Source organism: Myxine glutinosa, chromosome 8 (genome assembly GCF_964187855.1).
Source record: "Myxine glutinosa chromosome 8, kmMyxGlut1.1, whole genome shotgun sequence".
NCBI classification, from domain to species: Eukaryota; Metazoa; Chordata; class Myxini; order Myxiniformes; family Myxinidae; genus Myxine; species Myxine glutinosa.
Window position 1 is genome coordinate 154,133,486 of NC_136268.1, and position 27,554 is coordinate 154,161,039.

The 27,554-nt window shown below is 46.3% G+C and overlaps 1 protein-coding gene across 2 annotated transcripts in view; it reads left to right on the forward strand.

Moving 5' to 3' along the window:
• Positions 1-27,554, forward strand: part of LOC137433041 (rho GTPase-activating protein 22) — a 103,299-nt gene that overhangs the window by 59,453 nt on the left and 16,292 nt on the right. Inside the window, exons 4-5 of one of the 2 annotated variants that reach the window (XM_078783893.1) lie at positions 6,394-6,513; positions 27,095-27,350. In XM_078783893.1, the coding sequence (XP_078640019.1) occupies positions 6,394-6,513; positions 27,095-27,350 (376 nt within the window). The remainder of the gene's footprint in view (positions 1-6,393; positions 6,514-27,094; positions 27,351-27,554) is intronic. The other variant, XM_078783894.1, reaches the window with a different exon arrangement.

Sequence of the window (27,554 nt, forward strand, 5' to 3'; positions counted from 1 at the left end):
TACATTAATCTACATATGTACTGTAATCTACATACATTAATCTACATATGTACTGTAATCTACATACATTAATCTACATATGTACTGTAATCTACATACATTAATCTACATACTGTAATTCACATACAGTAAGCTACATACCGGTACATTAATCTACATACAGTAATCTACATACATTAATCTACATACGTACTGTAATCTACATACATTAATCTACATACTGTAATCTACATACAGTAATCTACATACAGTAATCTACATACAGTAATCTACATACTGTTATGTGCTCCTCCCCAAACCCCGGTCACGGTGTACCTCTGAGCCCCAAAAGGAGTCCCGGCAGAAAGATGTGTTATTATGTGTGTCAATGACCAAGGGTGAAACCACACCAACCAATCAATACCAAAACAAAGTATTGTATTAATGTCACACAAGAATAACAACTTGCACAAGTACAATATACTTTCAATTGCACAACCAAAATACCATATAATTCCTATGATGGTACCATCAGTTTCTTAACTCGGTAACTCACGGTGCTCCACGTGAGCGAAATGTAACATTCCCAAAGTCACTGTCCCGGCACCAGGCCAAAGTCGATCCACGCTCCGGTGGTCTCCGGAGCGTGGATTTCTTGTGGTCACAAGAAACAGGTCGTGTCGAGACCAGAATCCAGGTCGGCTGACAGTCAACGCTGCCGAAGAGCCCCTGGGTGGGTGGCGGGCCGACGTCGGTCAGGCAAAGGTGCACCCAAAATAGACTGGGAAATCACACCTTCGGTTCACCAGACAATGACGCTGGTATGAACGTTCAGTGGCTCCCACATGGAGAACCGCAAATTCCAAATCGAAATCCACGTCACACATGCGAACCAGGCTAACGGCTGGGCACGGTGAAATGGCTGGAGCAAGGTGAAAAGGCTGGAGCGAGGCGAAATGGCGGACAGGCCCGTAATGGAGGCGTACCTGCTCTGCAACAACGATTCACTTCGGAATCAACCGCAAAACCGGTCACGCAGGTTTATCTGTCACAGCGATCACGACTCTGTCACAGGAATCCCTTTCCCGGGAAAACCAATCTTCGCTTGTGACCCACGTTCGCCAGCGTCCGCTCGATATTTCAAAGCAGCTCGGCTTTTTTCCCCCAACCTCACTTGCTCCGCTTTCACTTCCTCTTCTTCTTCTTCTCTTCCGGTTTCTCCCGATCCATTTCGTTTTTCTTTTAAAACACTAATTTTTCCTTTTGAAGACAGTTATTTCCATTTCACTCAAACTATACCAAGAATAGTACATGGAACTAAAAATGCTTCCAGTGGATGAAAACTACAAAGACGGAAGTGACGAATCCGTAACAATACATTAATCTACAAACTGGAATCTACATACATTAATCCACATACTGTAATCTACATACAGTAATCTACATGCGGTAATCTACAAACATTAATCTACATACATTATTCTACATACTGTAATCTACATACAGTAATCTACATACAGTAATCTACATACAGTAATCTACAAACATTAATCTACATACTGTAATCTACATACAGTAATCTACATGCAGTAATTTTACATACAGTAAGCTAAATAGGCCTACACTAATCTACATACAGTAATATACATACAGTAATCTACATACATTAATCTACATACTGTAATCTACATACAGTAATCTACATACATTAATCTGCATACAGTAATCTACATGCAGTAATCTACATACAGTAATCTACGCACAGTAATCTACAGAATCTGTTAGCTCTTTCATGAGCCTCGATTCAGTATACAAAATGTTTTTTTTTTTTTTACAGTAATCTACATACAGTAATCTACATAAAGTAAGCTACATACGGTACAGTAATCTCCATACAGTAATCTACAAACAGTAATCTACATACAGTAACCTACATACAGTAACCTACATACAGTAATCTACATACAGTAATCTACAAACATTAATCTACATACAGTAACCTACATACAGTAATCTCCATACAGTAACCTACATACAGTAACCTACATACAGTAATCTACATACAGTAATCTACATACAGTAATCTACATACAGTAATCTACAAACATTAATCTACATACTGTAATCTACATACAGTAATCTACATGCAGTAATTTTACATACAGTAAGCTAAATAGGCCTACACTAATCTACATACATTAATCTGCATACAGTAACCTACATACAGTAACCTACATACAGTAATCTACATACAGTAATCTACAAACATTAATCTACATACAGTAACCTACATACAGTAATCTCCATACAGTAACCTACATACAGTAACCTACATACAGTAATCTACATACAGTAATCTACAAACATTAATCTACATACAGTAACCTACATACAGTAACCTACATACAGTAATCTACATACAGTAATCTACAAACATTAATCTACATACAGTAACCTACATACAGTAATCTCCATACAGTAACCTACATACAGTAACCTACATACAGTAATCTACATACAGTAATCTACAAACATTAATCTACATACAGTAACCTACATACAGTAACCTACATACAGTAATCTACATACAGTAATCTACAAACATTAATCTACATACAGTAACCTACATACAGTAATCTCCATACAGTAACCTACATACAGTAACCTACATACAGTAATCTCCATACAGTAATCTACAAACAGTAATCTACATACTGTAACCTACATACAGTAACCTACGTACAGTAATCTGCATACAGTAATCTACATACAGTAATCTACAAACATTAATCTACATACTGTAATCTACATACATTAATCTACTAACATTAATATACATACAGTAATCTACAGACAGTACAGTAATCTACATACAGTAATCTACATACATCACAGCAGCCACCTTATAATCGTTAAGCCAATAGGAGGCTGATGCCAGCAGGTGAAACCCAGGCACAGACTAGCCGGCATAAGGTGTGGTGTGTCTTTTGGGAACACTACATGGTATTCATATAATACTTACAGTGCATGTGCAGTAGACTTGGTGCGAGACAACTGTTCTGTTTTATAAGTTTTTTTTTCTTTGATCCAATGTGGCTGCCACACCACGTGACCGATGACACCATAAATTTACATTCTCCAATATAATTGTTGCATGGATCACGCTCAATACATTTCAAACTGATCGGACTGTGTTGTATTTGTTGAATTATGACGTCATAATTAAGGCACCAATGAGGTCATTGTTAACAACACTTATTCCCCATGCGGAGTTCTTTACAATGAGCCATGTTTTCATTTTTTCCATGGAGCGGTTTTGGAGATATAGAAGTTCAATTTGCTTCGGTTTTTCCAAGATGACGCCCATACGACGTGACTTATGACGTCATAATTATCACTAACTAATTCTAACACTATGGTGAAAAGTTTGTGTTACTTTTTTTTTCGTATACAAGATCGAAGCTCGTGTAAGAGCTAAAATGAACATTCACAATTGGACCAACGGTTGATGAGAAAATGAATTTTTAAAATGCAGACACGTACATATATGTATGTACCGACTGTACGTACGCGCAAGATTGCTTAGCCGCGCTTGTCGCTTGGCGAGTGCAGGGTAATAACCCACAATGCACCGGTCAAAAAGCAGGGCCTGGGGGCACAAATGGGGGATTGAGGGATCGAAGTGGCTTGTTTTTGGCTCGCAGGTGTATTCATCATCAAATGGGATTAGAACACACATTTATCCATTTATCTGTCTCCCTGTCACTTAAGGTAATTGTAGGAACGTTTTCCAGGCCCTGCTGACGAGTTTGCTGCTCTTGCTCATCCGGTGGGATGAAACCAGATTTCGCAAACTCCATAATATGCTCCGCTCGGCATGTTTCCTGCAATTTATAACGTGCACATCCTCCGACCACTGACCCATAAATAGACGGTGGTGCTCTCTCTGTACCAGCATTTGGTTGTCTGCACACGACCCGTCTCATTGAGATTGATGGAGCCATGTTGGGATCTTAAACCTCAAACATGGAGAGGTTAAGGTCATGACATTGAAATCACGAAGATCCTCGTCAATGGTTGGAAAAACAAGATTCATGTGCAGTATTTAATTAGGTCTTACTGGGATGTCACTGTTGATCACTGTTTGGAGATGTAGTAAAGATGTTGATGAAGAAAAGTGTGTGTTTGTGCGTGTGTGTGTGTGTGTGTGTATGTGTGTGTGTGTGTGTGTGTGTGTGTGTGTGTGTGTGTGTGTGTGTGTGTGTGTCGTTGGTTGTTACCTCCATTTGCAGGTTCCAAGAGGTGGAACTGAGTCCTCCAGGACCCAAAGTATCCATCTCCACTCCAGTAACGGATCGCGGTTCATGGACCAAACTGTTCAACTTTTTCAGAGTTTTGTTCCAAGTTCTCTTTTCAGGATCGTCACCACACCCCGGATTGTCTCCAGTTGTAGTTCATTTGTGGTAATATTCCCGGGGATGGTTTTTAAGATCTCTGTAAGGTTCTTCTTCATCATTCCTGTTGCTCCAATTTATCACTGGTGCAATTTTGATGCTCTTCAGCTTCCAGGATCTTTTCACTTCATTCTTGAGGTCTTGGTATTTGGTCATTTTCTTGATTTCTGCGTTGTTTAGGCCGAAATCGCCTTGCACTGATATCTCATCATCAATGCTGTCTTTTCCTTTTGTTCCTGAGTACAATGTCTGGACGTAATGCTTTGTTTTCTGTGTTCACACTAGATGGGATTATCATGTCATACGTGAGCATTATGTCCTTGTTTTCAATGACTGCTTTTTTTCCATGAGTTTTCTGGAACTGGGATATTGTAATTTCTGCAGATGTGCTAGTGGATTACTCCACATACCCTGTTGTGCCTTTGAGTGTACTGCTGTTCTGACATGAGTTTTTTACATCTCGATATGAGGTGGCTCGTGCTATCTGTTTCTACCTTGCAGAACCTACACTTGTCCGCTTGACTCAGTCTTGCCATCTTCTTAACGCTATTTGTGTGTCTTGGTCTTGGGCATTAATAGTGATTCGTTCTCTGTCGCAGTTGAGCTGACCTCTTCTTAGCCATATTCCAGTGATCCTTCTTTGTCTATCCCCAATCTGTCCAACTCTTTTTTTTATATTTCCCTGCTCTTTTGTCTTTCTCCCAGTTGTCACTATATATCTGCTGGTATTTCATCTTGTATTTTTCTTTTTTGTAATAATTGGGGCTGTATTTGTTGCTGTTTCGGTTTCATGTGACATCTGTTAATCACACCTGTTTCTGTTGGCGTGTGAGATGTTCTATTCACACCTGTTTTTGGAAGTTTTTTGCAAGGTGAGTGAGAGATACCTTTTCTGGTTTGTAGTGTTCATGCTTGTACACAAATTGTATTTGTACACAAAAGTTGAGCTTTTCACATACTCTGCTAATCCTATAGTCGTCACTCTGTGCACTTGATTGTGTTCATTCAAGCCGCCACCTTCTTTCCTCAGCAGGTACATTCTTGGGATGCACGGATTGTCGGATTTTTGTAGAACATTTTATGGATCGTGAGGAGTTTCCTTGTTTTTATACCTAGTTTTTTAATATCCGATTGTGACCAGTTAAATATTCCGCAGCTGTACTTGAACACTGGTACTGCTCGTTGGTTTATGGCTTTGGTTTTGTTCCTTCCAGTGAGATATGTTTTCAGGATCAGCCTCGTTCTACACAGGTGTTCGTTGGTAGTTGTCTTGTGCATTTTTATGACGAATTTTTTGGCCCTCTTCTACTCCAAGTTATTTGTAAGGTGCTTCGTTGGCTAGCTCCTGTATTGTTGTTTCAAGATCAATTTTATGTTGTCCGTTTTTGTTGATCTACCTTGCACGAATGTGCACTTGGCACACTTATCGAGGCCAAATTCCATTTGGATGTCGTCGGAAAACCGTTTCGCTCATTTCAATTGTTCTGCCAATTTCTCGTCATTTGGTGCAAAGACGTTTAAATCATCCATATACAGTAGATGCTTCACCTTTGTTGCTTCTTTGGCCGTCCCTGTATTGGAGGTCAGGGTGTATCCGTGTCCTTGCTCATTAATGAGGTTATTTAGTGGGTCCAGTGCCAGGCAAAACAGGAGGGAGGAAAGGCCGTCTCCTGGGAAGATCCCACGTCGTATCTTCACTCCTGGAATTTCAATATTTCCGTCTGAGTACTGCAGGATTAGTGTGGTATTCCATAGATCCATGGCTTTCCCAATCAGCTTCATTATTTGGGGATTTATCTTGTACATTTACATGCACTTTATCATCCATGAATGTGGGAAACTGTTCAAAGCTTCTTCTTTTTATAGTCTATCCATGCTGTGGACAATTTGGTTCTTCTCGTGTTGTAATTTTCTGGTATGGCCTTTTTAAAATAATGTGTGTACCTGTTCTGTATAACAGGAGGTGATCGAGCCATGACCAGCCAAGACTCATACCTGTTACTTGCCAACTCACAAAGCGAAATGGACACCTGGGTGCGTGCCCTCCGTCACACAATCTCCTCGCCAACCTCTCCATCCGGTAAATCATTGCAACCACATTATTTGCATCGTCACGGAAGTGGATCAGAGGGACCTTGTAATGGTGGCAGGTGATTTTGAAGGCTGATAAACCAGGAATGCATATGGATAACCACAAGCAACAACAAAATGCCATGGTCTGCTCGCCATCAAAACCACGCAAGCGGGTTAGAGAGGCATCCTGCAGGTTTACGGCCTAGTTTGGCGCAAAATTTACTAGGGGAGGTTATCAGATTTCAGGGACTAGCAACGGTATCCGTCCTACGGGCGGGGCTTCAATTGGGAGGCCCAAATGAAAAGGTAAAATATCAGAAATTGAAGGCTTTTTTTATTTTAAACTATTTATATAAACATCCGTTAAATCATAATCACACGCAAATCATCAAAATCTAAACAGTATTAGTAGAATTTCAACAAAAGCCACATCACTGTTCATATCGGTAAATATTATTCCATCGTGTTTGGAAAAACTGGAAAATTGGAAAAATTGGAAATTGCAAAAATTGGAAAAATTGGAAAAAAATTGGAAAAACAATATAGCCTATTTTACTCCAGGGGGTCACAGGATTACCCACCCAAAATATCGTTGCGATCGGTTCAGCCGTTTTTGCGGTACCTGGGAACAGACAGACAGACAGACAGACAGACGGACAGACATTTGGTGAATTATAGTAATATTCCTCTTCCGTGGTGTTTAAACGTGCAATTCAGAGAAACCACATATGGTGTACGATACGTGTTGTGGCTAAATGTTCAGGATTCTATCTTGCGATCCTGAAACCAAGTTCAATTTTGTGCTGAGCGTTTGCCAATAGTGCTTGCCAGACCCAAACTTCCTGTTTCCCCAATGTGCACCATGTGGAAACATTTGTGGATTTTCTTGTTTCTTTCCTTTTTTTCACATACTTGGAGCGAAAGTGTTATTGTGCTCAGGTGTGCTATGTAGGGTAACGGGAATATTTTGAATAATGAAACAGAGAGGATTTTCACTTTCGGGTGCAAAATGATTCAGTTGGAGGAAGATGATGCGGTCGGTATGATTACCTTGCTTATACTGAGGGGTATCCCTGACCTGACACATTGCATGTTTACCTGGCTTATACTGAGAGGTATACCTGACACGTGTAATATGCTAGATTGACAGGTATACCTGACACGTGTATGATTAACTTGATTGTACTGAGAGGTATACCTGACACGTGTAATATGCTAGATTGACAGGTATACCTGACACGTGCATGATTAACTTGATTGTACTGAGAGGTATACCTGATACGTGTATGATTAACTTGCTTATACTGAGAGGTATAGCCTACCTGACACGTTCTATGATTAGCATGCCAGACAGACAGGTATACCTGACCTGACACATTGTATGATTAGCTTGCTTAGACTGACGGGTATACCTGACCTGACACGTTGAATGATTAGCTTGCTTAGACTGACTGGGTATACCTGCCACAATGTATGATTACGTTGCTTAGACTGACAGGTATATCTGACACATTGTGTGACCAAAGGTCCTTAGCATATCGTCAAGGTGCTCAGTTTGCTGCATGACTCGTTATCTTATTCAAGGTGCTGAACAGAAACCACAATTGTTATATAATTAAACCACCTTGTTTCTGACCGCCATCACTATGGATGCCGCCTTGTTTCAGACCGCCATCACTATGGATGCCGCCATGTTTCTGACCGCCATCATTATGGATGCCGCCTTGTTTCAGACCGCCATCACTATTGATGCCGCCTTGTTTCAGACCGCCATCACTATGGATGCCGCCTTGTTGCAGACCGCCATCACTATGGATGCCGCCTTGTTTCAGACCGCCATCACTATGGATGCCGCCATGTTTCTGACCGCCATCATTATGGATGCCGCCTTGTTTCAGACCGCCATCACTATGGATGCCGCCTTGTTTCAGACCGCCATCACTATTGATGCTGCCTTGTTTCAGACCGCCATCACTATGGATGCCGCCTTGTTTCAGACCGCCATCACGATGGATGCCGCCTTGTTTCAGACCGCCATCACTATTGATGCCGGCTTGTTTCAGACCGCCATCACTATGGATGCCGCCATGTTTCTGACCGCCATCATTATGGATGCCGCCTTGTTTCAGACCGCCATCACTATGGATGCCGCCATGTTTCTGACCGCCATCATTATGGATGCCGCCTTGTTTCAGACCGCCATCACTATGGATGCCGCCATGTTTCTGACTGCCATCACAATGGATGCCGCCTTGTTTCAGACCGCCATCACTATGGATGCTGCCATGTTTCTGACCGCCATCACTATGGATGCCGCCATGTTTCTGACCGCCATCACTATGGATGCCACCTTGTTTCAAACCACCATCACTATGGATGCCACCTTGTTTCAGACGGCCATCATTATGGATGCCACCTTGTTTCAGACCGCCATCACTATGGATGCCGCCATGTTTCTGACCACCATCACTATGGATGCCGCCATGTTTCTGACCGCCATCATTATGGATGCCACCTTGTTTCAGACGGCCATCATTATGGATGCCACCTTGTTTCAGACTGCCATCACTATGGATGCCACCTTGTTTCAGACCGCCATCACTATTGTTACGTGCTCCTCCCCAAACCCCAGTCACGTTGTACCTCCAAGCCCCGAGAGGAGTCACGGCAGAAAGATGTGTTATTCTGTGTGTCAAAGATCAATGGTGAAACCACACCAATTGTTACCAACAAACAAGAATTGTATTAGCGTCACACAAGAATGTTTCCATGGCGGCACAGAAGAATAACAGTACAATAACAATATTAATCAATTGTACAACCAATATATCATTCCTATGATGGTACCATCAGTTTTGTACAATATAACTCACTGTGCTCCAAGTGAGCGAAAATAACATTCCCAATGTCTCTGTCCCAGCTTCAAACCAAAGTCGATCCACGCTCCAGTGATCATCAGAACGATGTTGTATCGAGACTAGAATCCCGCTCGGTTGACAGTCACACTGCCAAAGATAGGCAAAAGTGTCCTCAAGAGGCGACTGGGAAATCACACCTTCGAGTATGGATGTTCACCGACTCCCCACACGGCGAACCGCAATTTCCCACTCAAAATCCACATTACACACACACACCAGGTTAACGTCTGGATGCGTTGAAATGGTTGACGCGAGGGGAAAAACCTGGAGCGATGCGAAATCAGGCACGAGACAAAATGGCCAACGGTCCGTTCTCGAGACTTAATGGCACTGCTATGATTCTCTTCGGAATCAACCGCAAATCCTGTCACGCAGGTTTATCTGTCACAGCGATAACACCTCTGTCGCAGGAATCCCTTTCCCAGGAAACCCCAAAGTTCGCTAGTGACCCCCGTTCGCCAGCGTTTGCTCCAGACCTCCAAGCAGCTCGGCTCCTTTTCCGACCTCACTTGCTCCGCCTCCTCTTTTTTCTTCTTCTTCCTCTTCTTCTCCCAGGAGGGTTTACCATGGGCGTTGTTGTATGCAGATGATCTGGTGTTGATTGCAGAAAGTATGGATGGACTGAAGGAAAAGATGAACAAGTGGAAGGAATGTATGGAGACAAAAGGTCTAAAGGTGAATATCGGAAAAACGAAGGTGATGGCAAGTGGTAAAGCATGTGGTGAGGTGGAAAGAACTGGGAAGTGGCCGTGTGCTGTGTGCAGGAAGGGTGTCGGAGTGAATTCCATTCAATGTCCAAAGTGCTCTGCGTGGGTTCATCAAAAATGTAGTGGTTTGAGAGGGTCATTAACCAGTGTGGCAGCTACATTCAAGTGTAAGGTGTGCACAGAGGGAGCTGCAGATGGAGGAAATGTTGAGTTGGATCTTGGAGACGGCGTGAAGCTGGAAGGTGTGAAAACATTTTGTTACTGAGGAGACATGCTGAATGGAGAAGGTGGATCAGACTCGGCAACGGTTGCTCGAGTGAGATATGCATGGAAGAAGTTTGGGGAACTGAGTGGCGTGCTGATGAGGAGGGGAGTGTCGTTGAAGCTGAAGGGAAAGGTCTGTGCTGCATGTGTGAGAAGTGTTATGATTTATGGGAGCGAGACATGGGTAATGAACGTAGAGCAGCAACGAAGACTGGAAAGGGTGGAAATGCGAATGGTTCGGTGGATGTGTGGAGTATCGTTGAGAGAGAGGAAGACAAATGATGAATTGTGAAAGATGATGGGAATAGAGCCTGTCATGGATGCTGTGAAGAGAAACAGGTTGAGATGGTTTGGTCATGTGTTGAGGAAGGATGAAAGTGACTGGTTGAGAAGAGTGATGGAAATGAATGTAGAAGGAAGTAGAGGACGGGGAAGACCGAGAAAGACTTGGCTAAAGATGGTCGAAGAAGAAATGCGGGCAAGGGGGTTAACAAGGGGAGATGCAGAAAATATGGCAAAATGGAGAACATTGTCATGGGGACCGCAAGGCTAACCCCCGCTCTTGCAGGGAAAATGGCCTTAAAATGCCTGTTGTTGTTGTTGTTGTTCCTCCTCTTCTTTGTCCGGTTCCCAATCCGGTTTCCGGTTTCTTTTAAAACACTAACTTTTTTTTTACCTTTTGAAAACAGTTATCTCCAATTCACTTAAACGATAACAATAATAGTACATGCAACCAAAAATGTTTACAGTGGATGAGAACCACAACAACGGAAGTGACGAATCCGTAACAATCACTTAATCGTAACTTAATCAATCGTAACTTAATCGGAATTCCATCACTATGGATGCCGCCTTGTTTCAGACCGCCATCACTATGGATGCCGCCTTGTTTCAGACCGCCATCACTATGGATGCCGCCTTGTTTCAGACCACCATCACTATGGATGCCGCCATGTTTCAGACCGCAATCATTATGGATGCCGCCTTGTTTCAGACCGCCATCACTATGGATGCCGCCATGTTTCAGACCGCAATCATTATGGATGCCGCCTTGTTTCAGACCGCCATCACTATGAATACCGCCTTGTTTCAGACCGCCATCACTATGGATGCCGCCATGTTTCTGACCGCCATCACTATGGATGCCACCATGTTTCTGACCGCCATCACTATGGATGCCACCATGTTTCTGACCGCCATCACTATGGATGTCGCCATGTTTCAGACCGCCATCACTATGGATGTCGCCATTTTTCTGACCGCCATCACTATGAATGCCACCTTGTTTCTGACCGCCATCACTCTGGATGCCACCTTGTTTCTGACCGCCATCACTATGAATGCCACCTTGTTTTTGACCACCATCACTATGGATACCGCCATGTTTCAGACCGCCATCACTATGAATGCCACCTTGTTTCTGACCGCCATCACTATGAATGCCACCTTGTTTCTGACCACCATCACTATGGATGCCGCCTTCTTTCAGACCGCCATCACTATTGATGCCACCTTGTTTCAGACCGCCATCACTTTGGATACTGCCATGTTTCAGACCGCCATCACTATTGATGCCACCTTGTTTCAGACTGCCATCACTTTGGATACCGCCTTGTTTCTGACCGCCATCACTATGGATGCCGCCATGTTTCAGACCGCCATCACTATGGATACCGCCATGTTTCAGACCGCCATCACTATGGATACCGCCATGTTTCAGACCACCATCACTATGGATACCGCCATGTTTCAGACCGCCATCACTATGGATGCCGCCATGTTTCAGACCGCCATCACTATGGGTACCACCTTGTTTCAGACCGCCATCACTATTGATGCCACCTTTTTTCAGATCTCCATCACTATGGATACCACCTTGTTTCAGACCGCCATCACTGTGGATGCTGCCATGTTTCTGACCGCCATCACTATGGATACCGCCTTGTTTCAGACCGCCATCACTATTGATGCCGCCATGTTTCTGACCGCCATCACTCAGGATGCCGCCTTGTTTCAGACCACCATCATGGTTTCCTCCCAGAACGTTCCATCAGACAACTTACTACAATTTATCAGCACTAGGCCAAAACCTTGATTCCCTCAAATCCCATCATATTGATGCCATATTCTTCCATAGGGCAAGGCTTTTGATCTTTGGAGCAATGGACAGTGTTCTCCTTCACAATCTGTTCATATATGGAATCTGCGGTTCAGCCTTGCAGTGGTTTCAATCCTACAGAGTAGGCTGTCAACAACTGGTGCAATTCCGAGGGACACATTCAGCCTGGGCCCCTGTTCCCTCAGATGTTCCCCAGGAGCACATTCAGCCTGGGCCCCTGTTCCCTCAGGTGTTCCCCAGGGGTTAGTTCTCAGGCCCCTGTTTTTTCGTGTTTTTCCTTTTGACCTGCCATTCTATGACCACTCTGACCTATATTATTTACCTGATCCTGCCTCGGTCTCTCAATGAGACGTACACTGAGTCACAGTGGGGACAATATTGATTATTTACCATATCCTGCCGAGGTCTCTCAATGAGATGTACAGCGAGTCACAGTGGTGACAATATTGATTATTTACCTGATCCTGCCTAGGTCTCTCAATGAGATGTACACCGAGTCACAGTGGTGACAATATTGATTAATTTATTTACCTGATCCTGCCTAGGTCTCTCAATGAGACGTACACCGAGTCACAGTGGTGACAATATTGATTATTTACCTGATCCTGCCTAGGTCTCTCAATGAGACGTACACCGAGTCACAGTGGTGACAATATTGATTATTTACCTGATCCTGCCTAGGTCTCTCAAAGAGACGTACACCGAGTCACAGTGGTGACAATATTGATTATTTACCTGATCCTGCCGAGGTCTCTCAATGCGACGTACACCGAGTCACAGTGGTGACAATATTGATTATTTACCTGATCCTGCCTAGGTCTCTCAATGAGACGTACACCGAGTCACAGTGGTGACAATATTGATTATTTACCTGATCCTGCCTAGGTCTCTCAATGAGACGTACACCGAGTCACAGTGGTGACAATATTGATTATTTACCTGATCCTGCCTGGGTCCCTCAATGAGACGTACACCGAGTCACAGTGGTGACAATATTGATTATTTACCTGATCCTGCCTAGGTCTCTCAATGAGACGTACACTGAGTCACAGTGGTGACAATATTGATTTATTTACCTGATCCTGCCTAGATCTCTCAATGAGATGAACACCGAGTCACAGTGGTGACAATATTGATTATTTACCTGATCATGCCTAGGTCTCTCAATGAGATGTACACCGAGTCACAGTGGTGACAATATTGATTATTTACCTGATCCTGCCTAGGTCTCTCAATGAGACGTACACCGAGTCACAGTGGTGACAATATTGATTATTTACCTGATCCTGCCTAGGTCTCTCAATGAGACGTACACTGAGTCACAGTGGTGACAATATTGATTTATTTACCTGATCCTGCCTAGATCTCTCAATGAGATGAACACCGAGTCACAGTGGTGACAATATTGATTATTTACCTGATCATGCCTAGGTCTCTCAATGAGATGTACACCGAGTCACAGTGGTGACAATATTGATTATTTACCTGATCCTGCCTAGGTCTCTTAATGAGACGTACAACGAGTCACAGTGATGACAATATTGATTATTTACCTGATCCTGCCTAGGTCTCTCAATGAGACGTACACTGAGTCACAGTGGTGACAATATTGATTATATTTACCTGATCTTGCCAAGGTCTCTCAATGAGACGTACACCGAGTCACAGTGGTGACAATATTGATTATTTACCTGATCCTGCCTCGGTCTCTCAATGAGACGTACACTGAGTCACAGTGATGACAATATTGATTATTTACCTGATCATGCCTAGGTCTCTCAATGAGACGTACACCGAGTCACAGTGGTGACAATATTGATTATTTACCTGATCCTGCCTCGGTCTCTCAATGAGACGTACACTGAGTCACAGTGATGACAATATTGATTATTTACCTGATCATGCCTAGGTCTCTCAATGAGACGTACACCGAGTCACAGTGGTGACAATATTGATTATTTACCTGATCCTGCCTAGGTCTCTCAATGAGACGTACACCGAGTCACAGTGGTGACAATATTGATTATTTACCTGATCCTGCCTAGGTCTCTCAATGAGACGTACACCGAGTCACAGTGGTGACAATATTGATTATTCAGGGGTAGGATTCATGGCTGGGATTCATGGGTAGGTTCAGGTGTGGGTTCAGTGGTTGGATTCAGGTGTGGGTTCAGTGGTTGGATTCAGGTGTGGGTTCAGGAGTGGGTTCAGTGGTTGGATTCAGGTGTGGGTTCAGTGGTTGGATTCAGGTGTGGGTTCAGGGTGTTGGATTCATGGGTGGGTTCAGGAGTGGGTTCAGGGGTGGGATTCATGGGTGGGTTCAGGAGTGGGTTCAGGGGTTGGTTCAGGGGTGGGTTCAGGGGTGGCTTCAGGGGTGGGTTCATGGGTGGGTTCACGGGTGGGTTCACGGGTGGGTTCAGGGGTGGGTTCAGGGGTGTGATTCATGGGTGGGTTTAGGTGTGGGATTCATGGGTGGGTTCAGGGGTGAGTTCAGGGGTGGGTTCAGGTGTGGGATTCATGGGTGGGTTCAGGGGTGGGTTCAGGGGTGGGTTCAGGGGTGGGTTCAGGGGTGGGTTCAAGGGTGGCTTCAGGTGTGGATTCAGTTACCAAGTTTCTTGTTAAGCGCTCACCAAGTGCCTGAAGCACTCATAAGCACTCCGTTGAAAATCAATGATAAGGAACAACTGGCCTGCCAAGCGCTAGCAAGCTGCTCGGTACCTGAACACACACCTGGTGAAGCAATGCGATGCCATTTTCCATCATCGCTGCGTTTGTGCTTCGATCACAGAGTGGGGGAAGACCGCTCAAGTCAGAGTGGGGAAAGACGGCTGAAGCCACAGAGTGGGGGAAGACCGCTCAAGTCAGAGTGAGGGAAGACCGCTCAAGTCAGAGTGGGGGAAGACCGCTCAAGTCAGAGTGGGGGAAGACCGCTCAAGTCAGAGTGGGGGAAGACCGCTCAAGTCAGAGTGGGGGAAGACCGCTCAAGTCAGAGTGGGGGAAGACCGCTCAAGTCAGAGTGGGGGAAGACCGCTCAAGTCAGAGTGGGGGAAGACCGCTCAAGTCAGAGTGGGGGAAGACCGCTCAAGTCAGAGTGGGGGAAGACCGCTCAAGTCAGAGTGGGGGAAGACCGCTCAAGTCACAGAGTGGGGGGAAGATCGCTCAAGTCAGAGTGGGGGAAGACCGCTCAAGGCAGAGTGGGGGAAGACCGCTCAAGGCAGAGTGGGGGAAGACCGCTCAAGTCAGAGTGGGGGAAGACCGCTCAAGTCAGAGTGGGGGAAGACCGCTCAAGTCAGAGTGGGGGAAGACCGCTCAAGTCAGAGTGGGGGAAGACCGCTCAAGTCAGAGTGGGGGAAGACCGCTCAAGTCACAGAGTGGGGGAAGACCGCTCAAGTCACAGAGTGGGGGAAGACCGCTCAAGTCACAGAGTGGGGGAAGACCGCTCAAGTCACAGAGTGGGGGAAGACCGCTCAAGTCACAGAGTGGGGGAAGACCGCTCAAGTCACAGAGTGGGGGAAGACCGCTCAAGTCACAGAGTGGGGGAAGACCGCTCAAGTCAGAGTGGGGGAAGACCGCTCAAGTCAGAGTGGGGGAAGACCGCTCAAGTCAGAGTGGGGGAAGACCGCTCAAGTCAGAGTGGGGGAAGACCGCGCAAGTCACAGAGTGGGGGAAGACCGCTCAAGTCACCGAGTGGGGGAAGACAGCTCAAGTCACAGTGGGGGAAGACCTCTCAAGTCAGAGTGGGGGAAGACCGCTCAAGTCACAGAGTGGGGGAATACCGCTCAAGTCAGAGTGGGGGAAGACCCGCTGAGCCCGCGGTTATTCACGGACGTGCCCCGAGGGATCCACATGATCGACGGTATTCCTCTTCTTCTTCATGTGCTCGAATGCGCTCCCATTAGTGACTCACTACATCCAGTTTAACGGAGGAGCCGTCTTGGGGCACCGAGGGGTTCGGCTCGAGAGGAGGAGGAGGTGATGGTGTAAGGGTGGGGGGCAGAGGGGGACGTGTGGGGTTCATCGGTCCGTTCGTTTGAGTCCTGCTCCTGCCGAGCTCATCCTGATCTCGCTACCTGGCTCTCCGAAGGTCCATTTTTATTTGGATCTCTAGTTTTGCGGTAAAATCCGTAAGTTGATGTTAAAATACCCACCGGGGTGTCCAATGTGATTGAGGGACGGAGACGCCCCGAGGGCTCCTCACGATGCCCTCCGGGCCGCACCTTTGCTCACCTTTGGTGCTCGCGTCCCGCACCTTCTGTCCCAAGGCGGCCGCCCGGCGTATCAAGCGCTGCCTCACCTTCCGCCAAGGTAGCGCTTTTGGGAGGGAATGTGGGAATACGGGAATGTGGGAATGCGGGATCCGCTCCGTCCCACCTTCCACCCACCCAGCGCTGTTTCGCAAGACGTTCAGTTCCGCAAAATGAGGTTTTTCTTTCTTTCTTTCTTCCTGACGAATCATTATTCAGACTTTTCCATTTCCTTGTCCCGAGACCGTTTGCACGTGCTTGTCTGTACGTATCACTCCGCGGGATAAACCAGGTGAGGACCAATCAAACGAAAACAAACTTGAGATAAGTTCCATTTCGGGCGAGAATGTGTCTCAAGGTGTAAGTACCCCGACTGAGTCTCTTGTGCTGTAAGTACCCCGACTGAGTCTCTTGTGTAAGTACCCCGATTGAGTCCATTATGGTGTAATTACTGGTACCCCGATTGAGTCTCTTGTGCTGTAAGTACCCCCAATTGAGTCTCTTGTGGTGTAAGTACCCCAATTGAGTCTCTTGTGCTGTGAGTACCCCCAATTGAGTCTTGTGGTGTAAGTACCCCGATTGAGTCTCTTGTGTTGTAATTACCCCAATTGAGTCCATTATGGTGTAAGTACCCCGATTGAGTCTCTTGTGCTGTAAGTACCCCGACAGAGTCTCTTGTGCTGTAAGTACCCTGATTGAGTCTCTTGTGATGTAAGTACCCCGATTGAGTCTCTTGTGGTGTAAGTACCCCGACGGAGTCTCTTGTGTTGTAAGTACCCCGACTGAGTCTCTTGTGATGTAAGTACCCCGATTGAGTCTCTTGTGGTGTAAGTACCCCGACTGAGTCTCTTGTGTTGTAAGTATCCCGACTGAGTCTCTTGTAGTGTAATTACCCCCAATTGAGTCCATTATGGTGTAAGTACCCCGACTGAGTCTCTTGTGTAAGTACCCCGATTTATTCCATTATGGTGTAAGTTCCCCGATTGAGTCTCTTGTGCTGTAAGTACCCCCAATTGGGTCTCTTGTGCTGTAAGTACCCCCAATTGAGTCTCCTGTGGTGTAAGTACCCCAAAAGTCGTCTCTTGTGCTGTAAGTACCCCCCCCCCCCCCGATTGAGTCTCTTGTGTTGTAATTAGCCCAATTGAGTCCATTATGGTGTAAGTACCCCGATTGAGTCTCTTGTGCTGTAAGTACCCCGACCGAGTCTCTTGTGCTGCAAGTACCCTGATTGAGTCTCTTGTGGTGTAAGTACCCCGATTGAGTCCCTTGTGATGTAAGTACCCCAAATGAGATCCTTGTGGTGTATGTACCCCGATTGAGTCCCTTGTGATGTAAGTACCCCAAATGAGATCCTTGTGGTGTATGTACCCCGATTGAGACCCTTGTGATGAAAGTACCCCAAATGAGATCCTTGTGGTGTAAGTACCCCGATTGAGTCCCTTGTGATGTAAGTACCCCAGATGAGATCCTTGTGGTGTAAGTACCCCGATTGAGTCCCTTGTGATGTAAGTACCCCAAATGAGATCCTTGTGGTGTATGTACCCCGATTGAGTCCCTTGTGGTGTATGTACCCCGATTGAGATCCTTGTGGTGTATGTACCCCGATTGAGTCCCTTGTTATGTAAGTACCCCAAATGAGATCCTTGTGGTGTAAGTACCCCGATTGAGTCCCTTGTGATGTAAGTACCCCAAATGAGATCCTTGTGGTGTAACTACCCCGATTGAGTCCCTTGTGATGTAAGTACCCCAAATGAGATCCTTGTGGTGTAAGTACCCCGATTGAGTCCCTTGTGATGTGAGTACCCCAAATGAGATCCTTGTGGTGTAAGTACCCCGATTGAGTCCCTTGTGATGTAAGTACCCCAAATGAGATCCTTGTGGTGTATGTACCCCGATTGAGTCCCTTGTGATGTAAGTACCCCAAATGAGATCCTTGTGGTGTAAGTACCCCGATTGAATGCCGTTTTGTTTTGAGCTGTATTTAAATATTTAAATAAGGTTCAATGCTCTTTGATATTTTTTCATGAAGCTCTCGTGCATTTATGATATTTTTGATATTTGACATTTATGATGTTTATGAAATTTGTCATATAATATACAATTAATTGATTTTACATTCCTTCACGGAATCACAATAAAGGGAATAATGTTGTCATTTTTCATTACATCCTTTGATAATTAATAATCATTTTGATTTGCAATTTCTGTCCATAAACCCCTCGACCCCAAACCCAATCACCACGTTGTGATGTCCTTAGTTTGATGAACCCCTCGACCCCAATCCCGACGTTGTGATGTCCTTAGCTTGATGAACCCCTCGACCCCTTGACCCCAATCCCGACGTTGTGATGTCCTTAGCTTGATGAACCCCTCGAACCCAATCCCAATCCCGACGTTGTGATGTCCTTAGTTTGAAGAACCCCTCGACCCCTCGACCCCAATCCCGACGTTATGATGTCCTTAGTTTGATGAACCCCTCGAACCCAATCCCAATCCCGACGTTGTGATGTCCTTAGTTTGAAGAACCCCTCGACCCCTCGACCCCAATCCCGACGTTGTGATGTCCTTAGTTTGATGAACCCCTCGACCCCTTGAACCCAATCCCGACGTTGTGATGTCCTTAGTTTGATGAACCCCTCGACCCCTTGACCCCAATCCCGACGTTGTGATGTCCTTAGTTTGATGAACCCCTCGACCCCTTGACCCCAATCACCACGTTGTGATGTCCTTAGTTTGATGAACCCCTCGACCCCTTGACCCCAATCACCACGTTGTGATGTCCTTAGTTTGATGAACCCCTCGATCCCTTGACCCCAATCCCGACGTTGTGATGTCCTTAGTTTGATGAACCCCTCGACCCCTTGACCCCAATCCCGACGTTGTGATGTCCTTAGTTTGATGAACCCCTCGACCCCTTGACCCCAATCACCACGTTATGATGTCCTTAGTTTGATGAACCCCTCGACCACTTGACCCCAATCCCGACGTTGTGATGTCCTTAGTTTGATGAACCCCTCGACCCCTTGACCCCAATCCCGACGTTGTGATGTCCTTAGTTTGATGAACCCCTCGACCCCTTGACCCCAATCCCCACGTTGTGATGTCCTTAGTTTGATGAACCCCTCGACCCCTTGACCCCAATCCCGACGTTATGATGTCCTTAGTTTGATGAACCTCTCGACCCCTTGACCCCAATCCCGACGTTGTGATGTCCTTAGTTTGAAGAACCCCTCGACCCCTTGACCCCAATCACCACGTTGTGATGTCCTTAGTTTGATGAACCCCTCGACCCCTTGACCCCAATCACCACGTTGTGATGTCCTTAGTTTGATGAACCCCTCGACCCCTTGACCCCAAATCCCGACGTTGTGATGTCCTTAGTTTGATGAACCCCTCGACCCCAATCCCGACGTTGTGATGTCCTTAGTTTGATGAACCCCTCGACCCCTTGACCCCAATCACCACGTTGTGATGTCCTTAGTTTGATGAACCCCTCGACCCCTTGACCCCAATCCCGACGTTGTGATGTCCTTAGTTTGATGAACCCCTCGACCCCTTGACCCCAATCCCGACGTTGTGATGTCCTTAGTTTGATGAACCCCTCGACCCCTTGACCCCAATCCCGACGTTGTGATGTCCTTAGTTTGATGAACCCCTCGACCCCTTGACCCCAATCCCGACGTTGTGATGTCCTTAGTTTGATGAACCCCTCGACCCCAATCCTGACGTTGTGATGTCCTTAGTTTGATGAACCCCTCGACCCCTTGACCCCAATCCCGACGTTGTGATGTCCTTAGTTTGATGAACCCCTAGACCCCTTGACCCCAATCACCACGTTGTGATGTCCTTAGTTTGATGAACCCCTCGACCCCTTGACCCCAATCCCGACGTTGTGATGTCCTTAGTTTGATGAACCCCTCGACCCCTTGACCCCAATCCCGACATTGTGATGTCCTTAGTTTGATGAACCCCTAGACCCCTCGACCCCAATCACCACGTTGTGATGTCCTTAGTTTGATGAACCCCTCGACCCCAATCACCACGTCCTCTCAACATTAGTGTCGAGGTTGGGTTTGCAGCAAGCTGAAAGGTTATGCACACCTGTGAACCGTGTCGCCTGGGTTTCAATCCTGATCCAGGTATAAACTGCCATCCTGGTGGGTTTTTTTCCTCTCTAAACATTTCGGGTGATTTCAGGTGATTTCTCTTCCATATGCTGCATGAGTAATATCAAAGTGATTTAACAAGAAACCATTATATTTATTCCTGAAACAAAACAATGAGTGGAGCACACTCGGTATGCTCCAGATAATATGGTTACATAACGATGTGTACTTTTGGGATCACCTTGACCTTTTACTTGTAAAGAAGAAGAAAATGGTTGATTTATCCGCTGTGAAGGATGACAAGGTGCTGAGGATTCGGGCTTTACCGTTTGCCGAAGCAAAAGAGGGTAACACAACAGAAGGTATGCAATATGCCCCTGATGGTAGATGTGTTTACCTGATACCACCTGTAACTTGTAAGGTGTGTGTTGATGCTGCTTATACAGTGATTGACATTTTAAGGTGCTCGGGCAGACCGAAGCACAAGAGATTCATATAGCTTGCACATCATGGGATTGCGGATCGTGTTTGATGTTTTGCACACTATGCCTTTTATGGTAAACAACTCTGCGGATGAGCAACTATCGGGGACACCTCTTCGTGGTGGTTGTACCCCTCCCCCCCCCCCCCAATGCAAGTCGGGAGCCAAATCATCCCCATTCATCCCTGCTGCCCGGATTCGTCAGGGAAAAGCGGGCACGGCCAGAGTGCTGATCGGTCCCTACGGAGCAGCCCTTTCCCTCTTGTCTCTTTCTCTCTAACTCTTTCTCTCGAACTCACTCTCTAACCCCTCTCTCTCTCTCTCTAACACCCTCTCTCTCTAACTCTCTCTCTCTAACCCCTCTCTAACCCCTCTCTAACCCCCTCTCTAACCCCCTCTCTAACTCCCTCTCTAACCCCCTCTCTAACTCCCTCTCTAACTCTCTCTAACTGCCTCTCTAACTGCCTCTCTAACCCCCTCTCTAACTGCCTCTCTAACCCCCTCTCTAACCCCCTCTCTAACCCCCTCTCTAACCCCCTCTCTAACCCCTCTCTAACCCCCTCTCTAACCCCCTCTCTAACCCCCTCTCTAACCCCCTCTATAACTCCCTCTCTAACTCCCTCTCTAACTCTCTCCCTAACTCCCTCTCTCTCTCTCTCTCTCTGACTCTCCCTCTAAATCTTTCTAACTCAAACAATGTAGAACACAAACACTGTAGAACACAAACACTGTAGAACACAAACACTGTAGAACACAAACACCGCAGAACCCAAACACTGTAGAACACAAACACTGTAGAACACAAACACTGCAGAACACAAACACTGTCGAACACAAACACTGCAGAACACAAACACTGCAGAACACAAACACAGCAGAACACAAACACCGCAGAACACAAACACACTGTCGAACAAAAACACCGTCGAACAAAAACACCGTCGAACAGAAACGCCGTCGAACAGGAACGCCGTCGAACAGGAACGCCGTCGAACAGGAATGCCGTCGAACAGGAACGCCGTCGAACAGGAACGCCGTCGAACAGGAACGCCGTCGAACAGGAACGCCGTCGAACAGGAACGCCGTCGAACAGGAACGCCGTCGAACAGGAACGCCGTCGAACAGGAACGCCGTCGAACAGGAACGCCGTCGAACAGGAACGCCGTCGAACAGGAACGCCGTCGAACAGGAACGCCGTCGAACAGGAACGCCGTCGAACAGGAACGCCGTCGAACAGGAACGCCGTCGAACAGGAACGCCGTCGAACAGGAACGCCGTCGAACAGGAACGCCGTCGAACAGGAACGCCGTCGAACAGGAACGCCGTCGAACAGGAACGCCGTCGAACAGGAACGCCGTCGAACAGAAACGCCGTCGAACAGAAACGCCGTCGAACAGAAACGCCGTCGAACAGAAACGCCGTCGAACAGAAACGCCGTCGAACAGAAACGCCGTCGAACAGAAACGCCGTCGAACAGAAACGCCGTCGAACAGAAACGCCGTCGAACAGAAACGCCGTCGAACAGAAACGCCGTCGAACAGAAACGCCGTCGAACAGAAACGCCGTCGAACAGAAACGCCGTCGAACAGAAACGCCGTCGAACAGAAACGCCGTCGAACAGAAACGCCGTCGAACAGAAACGCCGTCGAACAGAAACGCCGTCGAACAGAAACGCCGTCGAACAGAAACGCCGTCGAACAGAAACGCCGTCGAACAGAAACGCCGTCGAACAGAAACGCCGTCGAACAGAAACGCCGTCGAACAGAAACGCCGTCGAACAGAAACGCCGTCGAACAGAAACGCCGTCGAACAGAAACGCCGTCGAACAGAAACGCCGTCGAACAGAAACGCCGTCGAACAGAAACGCCGTCGAACAGAAACGCCGTCGAACAGAAACGCCGTCGAACAGAAACGCCGTCGAACAGAAACGCCGTCGAACAGAAACGCCGTCGAACACAAACGCCGTCGAACACAAACACCGTAGAACACAAACAAACAAACACTGGAGAACACAAACAAACAAACACTGGAGAACACAAACAAACAAACACTGGAGAACACAAACAAACACTGTACAACACAAACAAACAAACACTGTACAACACAAACAAACAAACACTGGAGAACACAAACAAACAAACACTGGAGAACACAAACAAACAAACACTGGAGAACACAAACAAACACTGTAGAACACAAATCACCTTGTCTGCACTTACAAAAACATCGTTTGGTAGTACTTGGGCAAAACTTTATGCCGTCTCGACCAATCAGAGTCGTGCGCTCTGAGGACGGGGTAACAGCGAGATTCAGACAAAATGGCAGCACCTGGAGATGCGACACAGCTAACTTCGTCCAAAATATCTGTTTGTTAAGTGCATCTTTTTCTCAAAGATAGTTTCAATGTCATCAGTTTTTCTGAGAAGAGTTATTCGAACGTTCATCTCTGGATTGTTCCGTTTGACCCATCGGATTCATCTGGTCGCCACATCGCGCTCGTTATTCAAAGTTCACGAACAAAGCGAATGTAGATTGTGTTCGGAAACACAACGCAAGAGTTCAAAAGACCCTTCCCATACACTCATGTCCTTTTTCTCAAGGCTGCATAGGGTAAGGTGTTCTATGACTCTTTAGTTTGTAATTTGTTCACCGTACCAGCGATAATTCAACTGCTCTTCACAAAAGACACCCTGGGATCTTCTACACTCGCCATTGAGGTGTCTGCACCGTCAGATGGGTCATCTGCCTTCACTTCCATCTGAGGGGAGGAACACGTTGATGCCTCCCTCACCTTGCCTGTGAAACACCAAATCTGGATTATAATTCAGCGAGACGGCTCACAGGACAATGTACATACCTGTAGGATATCCGGTCAGCCCTATACACATCACATATATTTTAAGAAGACACAGAGACAGAGAGAGACAGAGAGAGAGAGAGAGAGAGAGAGAGAGAGAGAGAGAGAGAGAGAGAGAGAGAGAGAGAGAGAGAGAGAGAGAGAGAGAGAGAAGAGAGAGAGAGAGAGAGAGAGGGGAGAGACAGAGACAGAGACAGAAGGAGAGAGAGGAGAGAGAGAGAGAGAGAGAGAGGACAGATGACAGAGAGAGAGAGAGAGAGAGAGATAGAGAGAGACACGACAGAGAGAGAGAGAGAGGACAGAGACAGAGACAGAGACAAGAGAGAGAGAGAGAGAGAGAGAGAGAGAGAGAGAGAGAGAGAGAGAGAGAGAGAGAGGAGAGAGAGAGAGAGAGAGAGAGAGAGAGAGAGGAGAGAGACACAGCGACAGCGACAGAGACAGAGACAGCGACAGAGCGGCCTTCCCAGTGATTGATCGGGTAAACAGACTTTCAAATCGGTGGGTTAGCTCGACAATCCTTCCAGACATGTAATGTAAGAATAAATCAACACAAACCAAACTAGCACGGCACTCAGTAGAGAGCACACCTCCACCCGGTTGGCCATATCACTCGATGGTGAAGAATCACTTAAAACATTCTACTAGCTGGATCCGGATCCAAATCTTCACCAAAATCGAATCAATTCTTCTATGTCACACCCCCAACCTGTCCAACAAGTTTCATCCAAATCCATCAATAACTTTTTGAGATATCCCGCTATGTATCGTTTTTGGCCCCATCTCCCAATGGTGAAGATTCACTTAAAAATTAAATAATTCTCATATCCGAATACATATTCAGATCTTCACAAAAATCGAATCGAATCGTCATCGTGAGACACCCAACCGGTCCGCCAAGTTTCGTCGAAATCCGTCCACAACATTTGAGATATTTTGTTCACAAACGGACAGACAGACAGACAGGGGTGAAAACACAACCTCCATCCACCTTTGGCGACGGAGGTAACAAACCCGAACACCTGAGTTGAGAGGTGGATGCAGTGCTTGGAGAATTCTGTTTTGTACTTGGTGGGAAATTTATGGAACCGGCATACCTCAAGCGTTTCTTTCTGGACACGTGCCCGGAAAATGGCCGTTGTAAAGAAGTAACACGTGGCGGAGGGAAAAACATCTTTCCTTGGCTTTTAGTAAAAACCGTTTTTCCTCTCATTAAAAATGGCGAAGTAAAGGGAAATCTGCAATGACATTTTATGACTTAAAATTCAATGACGTTCCATTGCTCACTCATTCACTCTTCGTGGTAGAGTGGCCAGACGGAAGCCTCTCCTCAGTGAAAGACACATGAAAGCCGCTTGGAGTTTGCAAAAAAGCATCTAAAGGATTCTCAGACTGAGAGAAACAAGATTATGTGGGATTTCATGTGTCTTTCACTGAGGAGAGGCTTCCGTCTGGCCACTCTACCACATAGCCCAGATCGGTGGAGTGTTGCAGTGATGGTTGTCCTTCTGAAGTTTCTCGCATCTCCACACAGGATCTCTGGAGCTCAGCCAGAGTGACCATCGGGTTCTTGGGTCACCTCTCTTACCAAGGCCCTTCTCCCCCGATTTCTCAGTTTGGCCGGGCGGCCAGCTCAAGGAAGAGTCCTGGTTGTTCCAAACTTCCTCCATTTAAGAATTATGGAGGCCGCTGTGCTCTTGGGAGCCTTCAATGCAGCAGAGATTTTTTTGTAGGCTTCCCCAGATCTGTGCCTCGACACAATCCTGTCTGTATATATACATATATGATAGATTTTGAACAACTCAATGCTTCCTGAACTACAAGTGAAACCAGCAAGTTTGGTTTTTAAACGTTTGCAGCTGGAAATGCTTGAGGAAGTGTTTCCCAGTTTTTACAAGGGGTGAGTTATATGCTCGTAGTGTACACCATCAAATGTGTGACGTGTACACCATCAAATATGTGACGTGTACACCATCAAATGTGTGACGTGTACACCATCAAATGTGTAACGTGTACACCATCAAATGTGTGACGTGTACACCATTAAATGTGTGACGTGTACACCATCAAATGTGCACCGTGTACACCATCAAATGTGCACCGTGTACACCATCAAATGTGCACCGTGTACACCATCAAATGTGCACCGTGTACACCATCAAATGTGTGACGTGTACACCATCAAATATGTGACGTGTACACCATCAAATGTGTGACGTGTACACCATCAAATGTGTAACGTGTACACCATCAAATGTGTGACGTGTACACCATTAAATGTGCACCGTGTACACCATCAAATGTGCACCGTGTACACCATCAAATGTGCACCGTGTACACCATCAAATGTGTAACGTGTACACCATCAAATGTGCACCGTGTACACCATCAAATGTGCACCGTGTACACCATCAAATGTGTGACGTGTACACCATCAAATGTGCACCGTGTACACCATCAAATGTGCACCGTGTACACCATCAAATGTGTGACGTGTACACCATCAAATGTGCACCGTGTACACCATCAAATATGTAACGTGTACACCATCAAATGTGCACCGTGTACACCATTAAATGTGTGACGTGTACACCATCAAATGTGTGACGTGTACACCATCAAATGTGTAACGTGCCACGTAACTGCTCGCAGCTGTTTTGGCCTTGTCGGGCTGGAGAACTGTGGAGGTTCAGAACAGTTAATTTAGTTTTTAAAAACCATTGAGAGTCTGAAAGGTTTTTGATCGTATTTGAGAAAAGCACTCGTTCTGAAGGATCACGTGACGTCATGTGATTAATTTATGTTGCACGACATCAATATTTCCTCCGATAGACAAATCCTCTCGCTCGGCTGAACACTGAACACGCGTTTTATTATGACTTTTTTTTCCCCCAGCAACGGGAGTTTTCGGTCGTCGCCTGGAAGAAGCGATGGCCAGCAGCACCGCGAGCGGCGGCGGGGCCGGCAGGGCGTCGGCGGGCTGCGCCGCGGCCGAAGCCGCCCGTGTTCCCGAACTCGTCGTCCGATGCGTCGACTTCATTCGCTGCCATGGCCTGAAGGAAGAAGGCCTCTTCCGGCTTCCAGGCCAAGCGACGCTGGTTCGTGAACTCCAAGAACGGTGCGACTACGGAGATTTGCCTCGTCTTGACGCGTAAGCTCGACCGTCGCTTCCATGACGAGTGACAGGCACTACACATTAGTGTGTAACACATGTGTGTAGCTTCATTTATAGTTGACATGTGTGTAGCCCCAAATTCTCTGAACATTTCCTTTTTTTTCAAGAGAGAGAGGAATTTCTAACTGGAGAGTTCATAGAACACCTTACCCCGCACGGTCACGAGAAACGAGGACAGGG